We start from the raw sequence: 16,276 nt of genomic DNA on the forward strand, positions 1-16,276 counted from the left end.
AAGTCTAGTGCAGAAACTGTGGGAGGAAGAAGATGGACATAAGAAGGAAACGCCAGCTTGTCTGAGAGGGAGGCCTCATTGGAGCAGTCCAGTCACAAAACCTAGCTTCTCAGGAAATTTCATGAGTTTTCATCACATGCAATCTTTCTAGGCCAGTGGTTTTCAAGCTCTGTTCTTTGTTACTTCCAAGATTATGCAAATATTAAGTTCAAATGTCATTTTTTAATTCAGCTTTCAAAGTGATTTGTTGTTGTTCAGTCACGTCTGACTCTGCGACACCGGGGACTGCCGCGCACCAGGCTCCCCTGTCCCTCACTGTCTTCTGGAGATGGCTCAGTTCCATGTGCGTTGAGGCAGTGAGGCTGTAGGTTAAAAGAGAAACACCTGCACACATAGAAACACCTGCACACATTACGTACCGAATCTGATGTGCTGGAGGTCACTGTGCTCACTTGGACGCCACCCTCATTCTCTTCAGGGCAGGTCTTAGCTTGAAGCTTCTTTTCCCCCGGTAGATTTTAAGGTGTCCCTGAGCTATTCCTCCACACTTTCCATTTCATATTTATGTTTTCAATACAGCATAATTGTACATATTGTTTGAAGGAAATTTTTTAATTTAAGCTTATGAAATACATTTATATGATATGGTGCTTTTTTATCTTTTTTTTTTTTTGGATGTTTCACCTGCTACTTGCTAGAAAAGACTTCTGCTGTTCGCTGTGTAGAAGTTTGGAATCCTCATTCCCTTCCCCAGGGGAGTGCGCCTCGGGCTCCTGCAGCCTCCTTCCCTGGGTCTCTCTCCCATCAGCTCTCTATTCCTGTGCTCTGTCCTTCCTCCACCCGCAGCCGCCGGGTGCCTCGTCTCTGCCTCTGAGACCGCTGGGGGCTCCTCTCAGGTTCTCACAGAGCTGTTGGTATGTGTTCAGTGGGTAATGGGTGCACGCCGTGAGTGAGTCCCACCAGACACAGTAAAAGACGGGTCTCCCTCTCCACAGCTCCCCCAGGAACAGCCACGGCTGCCATATTGCTTATTCATTGTTTCAGAGGTGGGCTCTGCCCCTGCACCTGTGGGCATGCACGTCAGCAGACAGCTTGGTTCACATGCCTGTCCCCCTTCTGCCCGCACTGCTCTGCGCTTTACTCTTAAGTAAAGTGGTACAGATAGAGCCGCCTCTTTTTATTAAGTAGGGTTTTGAGATTTCATTTTATGAATGCTGCGATCAATAACCTTTCACCTGAGAGTATTTCTGTGGGATCAATTATTCAAAACAGGGTTGCTGGTAGTAAGAGTGTGTCATGTAATTTTGACAGTAGTTGCCAGGCTGCCTTCCAAAGAGGCTCTGCCAGTTTATGCTCCTGCCAGCCTGGTATGAGAGTGCCTATTCCCTTACACACTCAGATATTTTGAGGGGTGTGTGTGTGTGTGTGTGTGTTTTATGGCCCAGAATGTGGTCCGCCTTAGTGAATATTCCATGCAGGCTTCAGAAGAATGTATGTTCTGCTGTTGCTAGCTGGAGTATCTTACAAATGTCAGTTATATCAGGGTGATTGACAGTGCTGCTCAGGTCAACTGTACCCTTATTGATCTTCTGCCTGCATAACCTGACAGAGAAGTGATAAGTCCAGATGTAATGGTTGATTACTTTGTTTCTTTTTGGCAGTTCTATCCTCTTTTGCCGCATGTATTTTGTTGCCCTGTTACTGGGTTCATGCACACTTAGAGGGTGGTTATGTCTTTGCTGGGAATTGAGCCATTTTATCATACGAAGCCCCTCTTTATGCCTGAAATTTTCCTTGTTCTGAAGTCTGCTTTGTCTTTACATTAAAGTAGTTATTCCAGCTGTCTTTTGACTTTTTACTTTTCACCTGTCTGGCTTTAGGGTTTTCTGTAGACAGTGTATAGTCGAGTCTCCTTTTTTAATCCAGATGACAATCTCTTTTGGATGGTGTATATAGAATATCCACATTTAAAGTGGATTGTGAATATATTTGAATTAATATTACCGTGTATGTAACTGTTCCTGGTATGATGCCAGGCTTCTTTTTCTCCCTAGTTTTGATTGAACAACTTATCTGATCCCACTTTTATCTCTTTTCTTAGTGTATCACATGTACTTCTTTACAAGTGTTTTTAGTTGTTGCCCTAAAGTTTACAATGTACATTTTAAACTAATCTCAGTTTATTTTCAACTGACAGTCTTCTGTTTCGCGTGTAATGGGAAGCTTCTCACAGTGTTCCAAGCCCCTGCCTCCCATGTTACCCACTGGGTAACATGTCACCCAGTACATGTTACTTAATTTTACAGTTGTTGTTTTTTTTTTTTTAAGATTAATTAAGAATAAGAAAAACAAGGTTTAGTTTTACCTTCATTGATTCCTCCTTTGGTGTTCTTCCATTCTTTATGTAAATGCAGGTTCCTGATCTGTTCCATTTACCTTCTGCCTGAAGAAAACCTTGGGACATTTTTTACAAGGTGTATCTGCCAGTGATGAATTTGTGAAGTTTTTGTCTGAGAAAGTCTTTATTTCACTTTGAATTTTTCCTTATTGGTTTTTTTTGTTTGTTTTTTTAAATGATTTTCTGTGAAATACATGACATAAAATTAAGCATTTTAAAGTAAAGAGTTCAGTGGCATTTAACATATTCATAATATGATGCAGCCACCTCTTCTGACAAGTTCCGAAACATTTCTTTCACTTGTTCACTCTCCTTCACCCACTGTGCAGTTTTCCCTGTTCCTCCTCCTGCCTGGTCCCTAGTGGTTATCTGAATTCTATCTCTATGGATTTATCAATTCTGGATAGTTTATATAAATGGAGTCACACGGTATGTGACCTTTTTTGAGTCTGGCTTGTTTTGTGTCTGACATAATGTTTACCCACATTTATGGCATGTATGTTATTCTTTTTCAGGGCTGCATAGTACTCCACTGTGTGTGTGTGCCATAATTGATTTATCCATTTATTGATGGAGCCTCCTTCACTTTTGAATGATATGTTTGTCAAATATAGAATTTTAGTTGGGTGGTTTATTTCAACAGCATTTGAAATATTTTGCTCTACCATCTTCTGTCTTGCATGGTTTCTAAAGACAAATCTGCTCTAAATTTTTTTTTTCTTTATAGGTGAGGTGGGCTTTTCTCCCAAAGGGACAGTGGGAGAGAAATCTTTTCCTGTGTTTGTGACAGGGAGAGTTAAACTCCTTATCTTTTTTGGTCTTATGAACAGGATTTACTGAAATGTGGGTTTTGAGTGCTTACTGCACTTGATGCTTTCTGAGCTTCATGGATCTATGGTTTGATATTTTGTCATTAATTATGGAAAGTTCTCACCTATTATCACCTTAAATATTTCATCTTCTTTCTCCTTCTGGTATTCTACGTCTCTGTTGTCTCCTGCAGCTGTCCCATAGTTCTTGTGTCTTGGGTTTTGTGTGTTGCATTTGTATCCTGTATTTGTTTTTTCCCATGCTTTTCCCCTCCACATTTCAGTTAGGAGAGTCCCTGTGGGCCTGTCTTCAAGCTCACCAGTTGTTCCCTTGGTTGTGTCCAGTGAGTCTGTCAAGGCATACTTCATTTCTGCTACAGTATTTTTGATTTCTAGCATTTTATGTTTTCTGAGAATTTTCATCTCTCTGTAGATTTCTCATTTGTTCTTGCACGTTGTCTTTTTTTTTTTTTCCCCTTCAGAGATCCTTAGATACTAATCATGGGTTATTTTAAATTCCTTTTCTGGTAATTCTAACATTTGTGTCACGTCTGGGTCTGATGCTTGTTTTGTCTTTCCAGATTGTATTTTTCTTATCTTTTGAAATTCTGTGCAATTTTTTTTTTTTTTGCTAAACGTCAGATGATATTGGCTGTGTTAGATAACAGGAACTGAAGTAAGTCAGCCTCTACAATGAGGGGCTATGTTATTCTGGCTGGGAGTTGAGCTGTGTTTAATGTTTGCTGTAGCTGTAACTGGCTGAGACTTCAGTTTCCTCTAGTGTCTTTGTCATCCTCTTGACTTTGAGCTTCCCTAGATATTCCTCCTCAGAGAGTTTGTGTCTTGATGCTCAGGCGTAATCCACTGTTAGCATTTTGTAGCCCAGTTGGTAAGGTGTAAGGGGAGGATGGTTGTTGTTCAGTCATGTCCAACTCTGCGACTCCATGGATCTGCAGCACACCAGGCTTCCCTGTCCATCACCAACTCCCGGAGCTTGCTCAAACTCGTGTCTGTCAATTCAGTCATGCCATCCAGCCATCTCATCCTCTGTCGTCCCCTTCTCCTCCTGCCTTCAGTCTTTCCCAGCATCAGGGTCTTTTCTGATGAGTTGGCCCTTCGAATCTGGTGGCCAAAGTATCGGAGCTTCAGCTTCAGCATCAGTCCTTCCAATGAATTATTCATAGTTGATTTCCTTTAGGATGGACTGGTTTGATCTTCTTGCAGTCAAGGGACTCTAAAGAGTCTTCTCCAACACCATAGTTCAAAAGCATCAATTTAGCTTCGTCAGTAAAGAACCTGCCTGCAAGGCAGGAGTCTTGGTTTCTATTCCTGGGTTGAGAAGATCCCCTGGAGAAGGAAATGGCAGCCCACTCCAGTATTCTTCCCTGGAGAATCCTGTGGACAGAGACACTGGGCAGGCTGCAGGCCAGGGGGTCACAAGAGTCGGACACGACTTAGCAACTGAGCCAGCACTACCAGCAGCCTTCCTTATGGGCCAGCTCTCACATCCATGCTCGGCCACTGGAAAACCATAGATTTGACCAGACGGACCTTTGTCGGCAAAGTGGTGTCTCTGCTTTTTAATACACTGTCTAGGTCTAGTGGTCCTTTGTCCTTAGGCTATGACCTTCACAAGTATTTATTTCTTTCCCCTGCCCCCACTTAGATGAGAAGGGCAGGGTAGAGGGACCTGGAGTTGAAGAAATGCCCTTTCCCCAGTGGGTAAGACAAGTCTCTGGTAAAGTCTTTTCTCCTAGGGAATAGACCTTTGTTACATAGAGTTTTTTGTTTTGTTGTTACCAAGAATACTCTTCCCTTCCCCTGCCAGAGTCACCAGAGAATCGTTCCCATTTCTTTACCAGGAGAACCAAGCAGGGTTCCTGGAGCTGAAACTCATGAAAGCGTGGGACCCTCTGTGACTGTGAGCGCGCCCCCCTCGCCCCAGCCCCAGGAGTTTCTCGCTCCCATGCTAGTATATATGAGGTCCCCAGCCTCACTGTGATTACCACTTATGTGTCCTGCCCGCTTGACTTCTGAGCCAGGTAAGCAGACCTCAGACTTGATGACTTGACTTCTCTCCAGACCTGAGTTTGCCTCACGAAGGTCAGCTCTGTGATGAGCCCTCAAGGAAAGTCCTTGGTTTTCAGTTTGTTTAGTTTTTCTTACTCTGAGCTTGACCCATCTGTCCGGTAGTTTGTTGGACATCCTCACCTGGGCATCTCACACTTGGGAAGCCAGAAGCAGACTCTCAGTCCCTGCCGCCTCTCACCTATCCACCCGCCTGCTCTGACTGGAGACCAGAGAGTCGCTTCTAGCCACCGCCTCCGTGAGCACACCCGGCCCCGCACCCTGCCCTCCGCGCTCCGCCCTGCCTGCACCCCGTCCTCCGCGCTCCTCCCCGCCTCACGCCGTCCTCCGCCTGCACCCCGTCCTCCGCGCTCTTCCCCGCCTGCACCCCGTCTTCCGCGCTCCTCCCCGCCTCACGCCGTCCTCCGCCTGCACCCCGTCCTCCGCGCTCTTCCCCTCCTGCACCCCGTCCTCCGCGCTCTTCCCCGCCTGCATCCCGTCCTCCGCGCTCTTCCCCTCCTGCACCCGTCTCCGCGCTCTTCCCCGCCTGCACCCCGTCCTCCGCACTCCTCCTCCGCCTGCACCCCGTCCTCCTTGCCCGCTCTCAACCGGGCCGCCCCGGGGCACCCTCACTGTCCCCCAGCATCCGGTGTCCTGTTTGCCTTTTCTCCAGCCAACATCTAAGAAGGTCTTTGTTTCCCATCATTCCCTCACTTAACACTTTGAAAAACACGTTTCACCTTATGTAAGAAAGAAAACTTTGTCAGACGTTTTACCCACCTGAACTTGCAGGGGTTGAGGCATTGGTGGGGCCGAATGGAGAAGATACTTGTTTTTATCATTGTTGCCTGTGAGCAACGCTGATTATTCCTGAGTTATTTATTTAAGTTAAAAATTCATTCACCTTTTTGTGTACTCCAAACAAAATTTTAACATTTTTTTACCTTTTTCATTTTAAGTTTAGTCATCTTTGCCGCTGTTCTTTGTTGTACTGTAACATGTGCTGACCTGTAATGATGGCAGATTTTGTGTGTATTATATAAAGGTCTGTGTGTGTGTCTGGCATGCATGTGTGGATGTATGTGCGTATAATATAGTATAGGATAGGTGTCCAGTAGGACAAGGAACCAGAAGACCTGGTTCGGGGGAAGCAGCCCCTGAGTGGCTGTCACTGTGCTTAGAAGCCCACTCTCCCCACAGGGCCAGCCCCCTCCCCTCTAGATCCCCGGGCCTGACATCAGTTCCCAGAGTGCCTTGCTCTCAGGACTTCCCACATGCCAGAACATCTCCTGTTGCTTAGAACACACTTTCCCCTAAACCTGTACCTGGCACCCTTCTTGGCTTTGAATCTTCTTTGAAATGTCACCTCATCACAGAGGCCTTCCCTCATCTCTCTTTCTAAAGTGCCTATATTTTTCTTTTACCCCAGCCTGATCTTTCCCCTCAAAAGCATGTATCATACACTTAAATTATTTCCTGGTTGGTCTGTTTACTTGTTTTTTTTGCCAGTCTTTCTCATTAAACTAAAAGCTTGGTGAAAGCAGGCACCATCTCCGTAATGCCTGTCTTCTAGCCTAGTGGCAACAAAGGTCTGTCTAGTCAAGGCTATGATTTTTCCAGTAGTCATGTACGGATGTGAGAGTTGGACCATAAAGAGAGCTGAGTGCCGAAGAATTGATGCTTTTGAGCTGTGGTGTTGAAGAAGACTCTTGAGAGTCCCTTGGACTGCAAGGAGATCCAACCAGTCCATCCTAAAGGCGATCAGTCCTGGGTGTTCATTGGAAGGACTGATGCTGAAGCTGAAACTCCAATACTTTGGCCACCTGAGGTGAAGAGCTGACTCATTGGAAAAGACCCTGATGCTGGGAAAGATTGAGGGCAGGAGGAGAAGGGGACGACAGAGGATGAGATAGGTGGATGGCATCACCGACTTGATGGATGTGAGTTTGAGCAAGCTCTGGGAGATGGTGATGGACAGGGAGGCCTGGCGTGCTGCAGTCCATGGGGTCGCAAAGAGTCAGACATGACTGAGCGACTGAACTGAGCCTAGTGCCTGACATGCGTGGGTGAGCTGCAGAAGAAAGTTCTGATTTACTCAGTGGGGAGAACTGATGAGATGAAATGGCTGAGACAAGACTTCCCAAGTGAGGGAGAGAAGTGTGTGAGAGCTCAGAACAGGGAAATACTTTTATCTAGGTCCTGTTATGTTCTGGGCCTTGTGCTAAGCACTTTCACACATGTTGTTTCACTTCCCTAGTGATCCCTTTTTTAGAGATGTAAGCAGGCTCGGGAAGCTCAAGGGCTGCTCCACGCTGACGCGGCTGGGAGGCAGTGGGCAGGCGTTCCAGGCGTGGCTGCAGCTCCAAGTGCCGTCTCGGACTCACGGGCTCAGGTGTTCACAGGACCATGCGGTGGAGGAGGAGGGTGAGGCAGGGGTCGGGGAAGCCAGCTAAAGGGGCAGCCGCGCCCACCCAGCTGGTACCAGCGGAACATGGGCCCAGGACAGCCAGAGCTGCTGGTTTGTTAAAAAGAGCTCTGTGCGTGTGTGTGTGTATGTGCGCGCACATGGGTGGTCATTTGTGTCCGACTCTTTGTGACTCCATGGATGGATAGCCCACCAGGCTTCTCTGTCTATGGGATTCTCCAGGCAAGACTACTGGAGTGGGTTGCCATGCCCTCCTCCAGGGGGTCTTCCCAATCCAGGGATTGAGCCCACATCTCCTGCATTGCAGGTGGATTCTTTACCCCTAAGCCACCAGGAAAGCCAGAAGAGCAGTGAACAGGACTTTTATGGGAAATACCCCAGTTTTAAATATCGTCCATCGGGTTTTGGTTTTTTACTGTAAAGTTTGGAGAAATGAAACGTGTCACCTCACGACTAGCTTTCTGCCTTCAAGCTCTTCTTTCCGGTGGAAGCAATGGGCCCCGCCTGGCTGAGACAGAGAGGGTGAACAGATGGAAACGGCAGCGTGGCAGGGCGTCGCTGAGGGCCTTTTGGCTTAGGACGGGGGGCCCTGGGCTGGTAGAGTGCAGTCGGCCCTGCTCTGACGGGGCTGCACATCCCCAGCAGTGCGCCTTGTGCAGAGTGAGTGGCGAGAACCACACAGGGCTAACGGGACGAGATGGCGTGAGGGGCACGACACGCAGGCGCTGTTGCGGACACTAAAAACAGGCGTGGACTGAATGTAAACTGCCACGTACATGTGTCAGCAGTTAGGGATACATGCTGACTCCAGTACATGGGGCGTTTCTCCGTGGAGGAGACCTGGAGCTTGCTTGTGGAGGGTGCGGGGACCACGTCCCGGGGTTCCTGGGCCTGGCGCTGGCTTCTCCCACGCCACTCGCTTCAGCGGGAGGCATTTTGTGTTTACCTGGTGTTTCTCACTGAACAGAGCGTAGTAAACAAGCTCACGATTCACATTAGACCCAAATTGTTCTCTAATGTATCAGTCCATGGACTGTACAGTCCTTGGAATTCTCCAGGCCAGAACACTGGAGTGGGTAGCCTTTCCCTTCTCCAGGGGATCTTCCCAACCCAGGGGTAGAACCCAGGTCGCCCACATTGCAGGCTATTCTTTACCGGCTGAGCCAGCAGGGAAGCAGTGTATCCGTCGCGTTGGAACAAAAGCAGTTTTCAAAACCAGCATTGAAGCAGCACTGATAGTCACCAGGCTGTGGAAGGCCTTACCCTTAAGAGTCAGAACAGCGCCCCTTGTTCCAGTACTCCCCCAGCCCCTCCCTGCCCCGTCCGCAGCCTGTTACCGAGTTGGCAGGTTGGGAGTCTGAATATTTGTTCCAAGTAAAGAAATTAAAGTTTGCCTCTTATCTTTGTTTCCTGGGGCTGCTGCAACAGATGCCCACAAACTGAGTTGCTTAAAACAACAGAAGTGTGTTCCTCTCACAGTTCTGGGGGCCAGAAGCCTGGAGTCCCGGTGTCGGCCGGGCCGGGCGCTGCCTTACGGTTCAGGGGCGCGTCCCTGCCTGCAGCCCGGTCGCTGCCGCAGCCGCCCTGTCGGCACGTGCCGCCTGGGAAGGGCAGCGCGGTGTGCTGTCACCTGAAGCCGACGGCGTTCGCAGAGGCTGTTCCCTTAGGTCACCCGTGTGAGTCCTGGGGGCAGGGCTGAGACGTCTTTCTGAGGGGACGTGATTCTCCCCGCCACACCTCTCTCCTCCACAGGAGACCTAATCTTTGGCTACGTCCTCTCAGTTTGATGTCTCAGTCTCATTACGGAGTCTGCCTGCCCGTGTGTGCTAGCGAGGCCTCTCAGCCTCATGGTCACTGTGAGGTCCCAGAACACCTCAGGAAGAAAGTGAGAGCTGACAGGCGTGAGGAGGAGGTCAGACCTCTGAGTCCCAGATCTCCAGGCGAGGGGAGGGCCTTTCGAAGGCCGTGCAGCTTCCCTCCTCACGAAGGAGGCAGGCGGCCTCCCTGGGCCGCCGGGACGTGCTGTCTCACCCAGTCCAGCTCTCTGTCTCCTGTGGGCCTGCTCCGGGGCCCGGCACGCCGCGGGTGGTAACGGTGAGCGCGCGGCTTCAGGCGCCGAGGGCCTTGGCCCCTCGGCGGGAGTGACGTGTGCTGGGCTCCGGTCCACTCCTCCTTCCCCGTGGCGTGTTCTGCTCATTCCCCTGCCGTTTGGTCTCCTGCGTGGCGACTGAATGTGAGGCAGCTGGACCGGGAGCAGTCAGCGAGCAGCTGCCCAGTAAACACGCGTTAAGCGACTGACGGTCCTTGCCTGTGTCATTTTCTTCGGCGCCTGCCAGCGTTGTCTCGTTTTCTGTACTGGGCGTTGGCAGAACTGTTCTGCAGGACTCTGTGCGTTTGCTGTCAGAACCTGGGGATGCCAGGTCCCGAAGCAGTTCTGCCAGGGGCTGGCACAGACCCGTCTGTGGATGCGCTCCAGGGCACTGGGGTCCCCCAGAGACACCACACATCTGCCCGGCCCAGGGCCCAGCGCAAGCGCCCCAGGAGTCCTGTCTGCCGGGAAGGCCTGTTGGGGTCCTCAGGGAGAGAGCAGGCAGTGCTCCAGGCTAGGCGCCTGGCCTAGAAGAGTCAGGAAGGGGCTGAACAGCTTCCGAGAACATCAGAGCAGGAGGAAGAGAAGTTGCTCTTCCCTCAGCAGCTGATTAGTCATGGCTGGTGCACTGGGGCAGGGACGCAGGGAAGAGGCCCCCTCTGGCGGGGGCTCCTAAGCAGTGGGCGTCCCTGGAGAGCCAGGCTCAGGAGTTGGCGCTCACTGCCCCAGGCCTGCCGCGGCCTCGTTCACGGCCTCTCTGCGGTGCCGCCCTTGGGGGTGAGCCCCCTGTCAGGTGTCATGTCTGTGCTTGAGGACCTCTGAGTCAGGATGTGGGGGAGCTGGGGTGTCAGCAAGGAGTCCAAGGCGGGCATTTACAGGGCCTGCCCCTCAGAGGCCGCCCTTCTTTAAAGCAGCCTTTGTCAGCTTGGGGTTCAGAAACTCAGGTGAGGGCATTCCCTGCTCACCCAGTGGTTTGGGCACCACGCTTCCAGTGCGGGGTGCCTGGGTTCCATCCCTGGTCGGGGAACTAAGACCCCACGTACCAGGCAGCACGGCCAGCAAACAAAAGCTGGGGCTGCTGCCATTCCTCCGTCTGCCTGGAGCAAGGAGATGCGCACATCCATACATACAGGGTCCATAACGCGTGGACATGTGTGCCTCCTTAATTCTCTCTATATGTATGTATGTGTATGTATGTATATGTGTAAGTTAAGCTACCATCTCTCTTTATTATTGTCTCCATTTCATTTGTAACACAAGGGGCCTTTCTTGGTCCAGTGTTACTGAAACGTAATTGATACGCAGCACTGTTCTGAGTGTAGAACATGGTAACTTGGATAGATTGTAAAGTGATGGCCACAGAACGTTTAGTTAACATGCACCATCTCATACAGATGCAGAGAAGAGATGAAAACAATGTTTGCTTTCCTCGTGATGAGAACCGGGGACCTAGTCCCCGAGCCGCTCTCATGCGCACGGTACAGCAGAGCTGACCGCAGTCACAGGCCGTGCTGCACAGGCCGTGTGTCACGCCCCCAGGACTGACCTCGTCACTGACGTCTGTGCCTCTGGAGCGCCTTCATGCGATTTCCCTTTCCCTCATTCTGAAGAGCATTGTGATTGTAAAAGCAGTGGGGATGATAACACTCGGAATGACACGGTTTTGTGAAAAGTGGACTCTGGAAAGCTCCCTGTTGTCTGCTCTGTCTCCGGCACTGGTGAGCCCGTCCTGGACTAGCCGACTCCAGGCTGGCGCTGGCAGCCGCTGCCCGTGCCCCGTGAGAGCCCCCTCCGTGTTATGTCTTGTAGATCGTGACCGACCAGCAGACGGGACAGAAGATCCAGATCGTCACCGCGGTGGACGCCTCCGGATCCCCCAAGCAGCAGTTCATCCTGACCAGCCCCGATGGAGCTGGAACTGGGAAGGTGATCCTGGCTTCCCCGGAGACCTCCAGTGCCAAGCAGCTCATATTCACTACCTCGGACAACCTCGTCCCCGGCAGGATCCAAGTAAGACCCGTTGACAGGCATTTATCTCAGCATTTCTGCTCCCACGCTGTTCTGGACTCTCCCCTCTATTCTGGAGGCCAGCTCCATCTCTGGAGGTCCTTCGGGGCTTGCAGCTGTGGCGGGTTGCTGCCTTGGCTCAACCAAGTGAAAACCAGCAGGTGAGGGGCAAGGCCCAGAAGGCAGCTGCTGCAGTGCCCGGGGAGGGCAGAGACGGAGACCGACTGAGAGGTCAGCGTGGCCCCCGGAGGACTGTCTCTGCAAGGCTGACCGCGTCCGGCGAGGGCCAGCTGGTTCTGACCCTCCTCGGCCTGGCCAGCCCCCTGTCTGTCCTTGCTTCTATGGGCTGCCTCTGGTCTCTGTCCCTGCCCTGCTCCGCCCTCTGAGGACAAGGTGGGGTCTGGGCGGTGCAGGAAGGGCAGGTGCACAAGCTGGCAGAAGAGCAGGCTTACTGGGAAGCGCCAAGTGTCCAGGCCCAGCCCCTGGGGAAGCAGGCGCTTGAGGCCAGGGTCCCGCGTTGGCCAGGCACAGGGCGCCTGCAGTCCACAGTCTCGTTTGGTTCTGCTTTCTAATTAAAAAAAAAAAAATTGTGGTAACGTGAACTTCACTGCCTTAATCAGTTTTAAGTGTCCAGTTTAGTGTATTGACGTCGGCATTAAGTGTATTGACAATTGTTTTGCAATGTGCCCCCGCCCTGGTCCATCCACAGAACGCTCCATCCTCCCCAACCGAAGCTCTGTAGCCACTAAACACCTCCTGTTCCCACCCTTCCCCAGCCCCTGGCTGCCACTCCTCTGCTTTCTGTGGGTCTGACGACTCTAGGGACCTCACATAAGTAGACTCCTGTAATATTTGTCCTTCTGTGACTAGCTAATTCCACTGAGCCCAATATCCTCACGGTTCATCTGTGTGGTCACATGTATCAGGATTCTTTCCTTCTAAAGTTGAATGATATTCCACTCTGTGGATGGACCACGCATGGGTTATCCATTCATCTGTTGATGGATACTGGGGTTGCCTCGACCTTTAGACTACTGTGAACAGTGCTGCTGAGAATCCATGTGCTTTGAAGGGGGCTTTCTGCTGTAGAGAAAATCCAGGAGGAGAGGGTTTGTTTCCTTCTGCTCACGCTGTGTTCAGAACACCAGTGTGCATAGCTTTCAGAGCAGACACTGCCTGATGGCCTCAGTGAGTGTCTCCTCATCCTTCCCTTCCCAGCTTCCATTGTCATCACCTGAAATCTGAATTCCTCCCCGCTTGCTTAGACTCCTCGCTGGTGAGAGGATGGCTGTGATTCTTGCTTCTCTTAAAAGATGTCATCCCGCATGATGATTCCTGTGTGTTTCACTGCTTAGACCACTTTAAGGCTTACTGATGGTGCTGGTTCTTCAGTCACTCAGTCGTGTCCAACTCTTTGCCACCCCGTGGACTGCAGCAGGCCAGGCTTCCCTGCGCTTCACTGTCTCCTGAAATTTGCTTAAATTCGTGTCCGTTGAGTCAGAGATGCCATGCAGCCATCTCATTGTCTGCTGCCTGCTGCTGCTTTTGCCTTTAGTCACTTCCAGCATCAGGGTCTTTTCCGGTGAGTCAGCTCTTCACATCAGGTGGCCTAAGTATCGGACCTTCAGCAGCAGTCCTTCCAGTGAATATTCAGAGTTGACTGATTTCCTTTAGGATTGACTAGTTTGATCTCCTTACGGTCAAAGGGACTCAAGAGTCTTCTCCAACACCACAGTTGGGAAGCATGATTCTCTGGCGCTCGGCCTTCTTTATGGTCCAGCTCTGGTATCTGTAGTTACCACTGGAGAAACTGTGGCTTTGACTCTGCAGACCTTTGTTGGCAAAGTGATGTCTGTGCATTTTAATACCTTGATCATACCTTTCCTTCCAAGGAGAGAGCACCCTTTAATTTAATGGTTGCAGTACTGTCTGCAGCGGTTTTTGTAGCCCAAGAAAATAAAATCTATCACTGTTTCCACTTTTCCCCTTATTTGCCATGAAATGATGGGACCTAATGTTGTCATATTAGTTTTTTGAATGTTGAGTTTTAAGCCAGCTTTTCACTCTTGTTCTTTCACCTTCATCAAGAGGCTCTTTGGGTCCTCTTTACTCTCTGCCATTAGAGTGGTGTCATCTGCGTATCTGAGGTTGTTGATATTTCTCCCAGCAATCTTGATTCCAGCTTTGATTTATTCAACCCGGCCTTTCACATGATGTACTCTGCATGTAAGTTAAATAAGCAGGGTGTTAATATACAGCCTTGTTGTACTTCTTTCCCAATTTTGAACCAGTCAGTCATTACTTCTACTGTATAATCATAAGGGATTTGATTTAAGTCATATCTGAGTGGCCCAGTGGTTTCCCCTACTTTCAATTAAAACCTGAATTTTGCAATAAGGAGTTCATGATCTGAGCAACAGTCAGCTCCAGGTCTTGTTTTTGCTAACTGCTTAGAGTTTCTCCATCTTTGGCTGCAAAGAATTTCAGTCTAATTTTGGTGCTGACCACTTGGTGAGGTTTATGTGCTTTTCAAAGAGGGTGTTTGCTCTGACCAGTGCGTTCTCTTGGAAAAACCTGTGAGCCTTTGCCCTGCTTCATTCTGTACTCCAAGGCCAAACTTGCTGTTACTCCAGGTATCTCTTGACTTCCTACTTTTGTGTTCCAGTCCCCTGTGATGAAAAGCACATCTCTTTGGTGTTTGTTCTAGAAGGTCTTTATGGAACAGGTCAACTTCAGCTTCGGCATCAGTGGTTGGGGCATAGACTTAGATTGCTGTGACGTTGAATGGTTTGCCTTGGAAATGAACTGAGATTTTCTGCTAATTTTGAGATTGCATCCAAGTACTGCATTTCAGACTCTTGTTGACTATGATGGCTGCTCCCATATCTTCTAACAGATTCTTGCCCACAGCAGTAGATACAATGGTCATCTGAATTAAATTCTCCCATTCCCGCCCATTTTAGTTCATTAATTCCTAAGATGTTGATGCTTACTCTTGCCATCTCCTGCTTGGCCACATCCAACTTACCTTGATTCATAGACCTAACATTCCAGGTTCCTGTGCCATATTGTTCTTTTATAGCATCAGACTTGACTTTTACCACCAGACACATCCACAACTGAGCGTCATTTCCACTTTGGCCCAGCCACTTCATTCCTTCTGGAGCTATCAGTAATTGCCCTCCGCTCTTACCCCAGTAGCATATTGGACACTTTGTGACCTGGGTGGCTAATCTTCCAGCGTCATACCTTTCTACCTTTCCATACTGTTCGTGTTTGGGGAGCTCGCGCGGCAAAAATACTGGAGTGGTTTGCCATTCCCTCCTCCAGTGGACCACGCTTTGTCTCCACTCTGACCCGTCTGTCTTGGGTGAACCTGCGTGGCACGGCTCGTAGCTTCATTGAGTTACACAAGCCCCTTGGCCTCGACTAGGCTGTGACCCACATCATTTCACAGCAGCTTCTGTTCACTTCTTCCATGTGCCTTTTTCATTTCAGTCACATTACTCTTTCAGATGGAGACCACTGTGGGTCATGTAGAAAGTCACCTACAAAGGAAGGAGAAATAGGTTTCAGAGGTTCCCTGCCTAGTCCCTCCACTTCCAGAGCCTCACGAGAGAGCTAGTTGTTTAATCAGTAAGGCTTAATTATTTTTCTGCTAAATGTACTAGTCTGAATTCCAAGCTGTTTGATGAAAGTAGAGAAGCAGCCAGAGAGACCTCCTTTGTCCTCACGGTTGGAGCAGCTGCATGGGACTCCTCCACAGCCCCAGGTCTTGGTGGTGGTAGCAGGTTGGAGGGTGGGTCATTGAGAAGCAGCATCTGACCCCGGGCAGCCCCACACCCACCCCAGCCACAGCTGAAGGGCATGGGCCAGAGGCACAGCCTTCCATTCCTGCTGGCAGGTGAGGTTGTCAAGTGGGATTTTCCCAGTTCTGCCCAGAGTTGTTCTTAGAACAGAGATTAGGAATTCACAGTTGAGCCTGACTTGGCTTCTTGCTCTGGTTTTTCATCATCTTCAGTTCAGTTCAGTCGCTCAGTCGTGTCCGAGTCTGCGACCCCATGGACTGCAGCATCCCAGGCCTCCCTGTCCATCACCAACTCCCAGAGCTTGCTCAAACTCATGTCCATCAAGTCAGTGATGCTATCTAACCATCTCATCCTCTGTCATCCCCTTCTCCTCTGCCTTCAATATTTCCCAGCATCAGGGTCTTTTCCAGTGAGTCAGTTCTTCACATCAGGTGGTCAAAGTATTGGAGTTTCAGCTTCAGCATCAGTCCTTCCAATGAATATTCAGGACTGATTTCCTTTAGGATGGACTGGTTGGATCTCCTTGTAGTCCGAGGGACTCTCAAGAGTCTTCTCCAACACCACAGTTCAAAAGTGTCTCTATTCTTCAGCGCTCAACTTTCTTTATAGTCCAATTCTCACATCCATACATGACCACTGGAAAAACCATAGCTTTGACTAGATGGACCTTTG

General features: G+C 49.8%; 1 protein-coding gene across 5 annotated transcripts in view; it reads left to right on the top strand.

The window, feature by feature from the left end:
* Positions 1-16,276, top strand: part of NR2C2 (nuclear receptor subfamily 2 group C member 2) — a 108,723-nt gene that overhangs the window by 72,306 nt on the left and 20,141 nt on the right. For all 5 annotated transcript variants that reach the window (XR_006264484.1, XM_043442619.1, XM_043442618.1 and 2 more), the window contains one exon: positions 11,598-11,798. Coding sequence is in view for 4 of the 5 variants with exons in the window: in XM_043442619.1 (XP_043298554.1) it covers positions 11,598-11,798 (201 nt within the window). In the remaining variant the exon portion in view is untranslated. The remainder of the gene's footprint in view (positions 1-11,597; positions 11,799-16,276) is intronic.

This window comes from Cervus canadensis, chromosome 22 (genome assembly GCF_019320065.1).
Source record: "Cervus canadensis isolate Bull #8, Minnesota chromosome 22, ASM1932006v1, whole genome shotgun sequence".
Classification (NCBI taxonomy): Eukaryota; Metazoa; Chordata; class Mammalia; order Artiodactyla; family Cervidae; genus Cervus; species Cervus canadensis.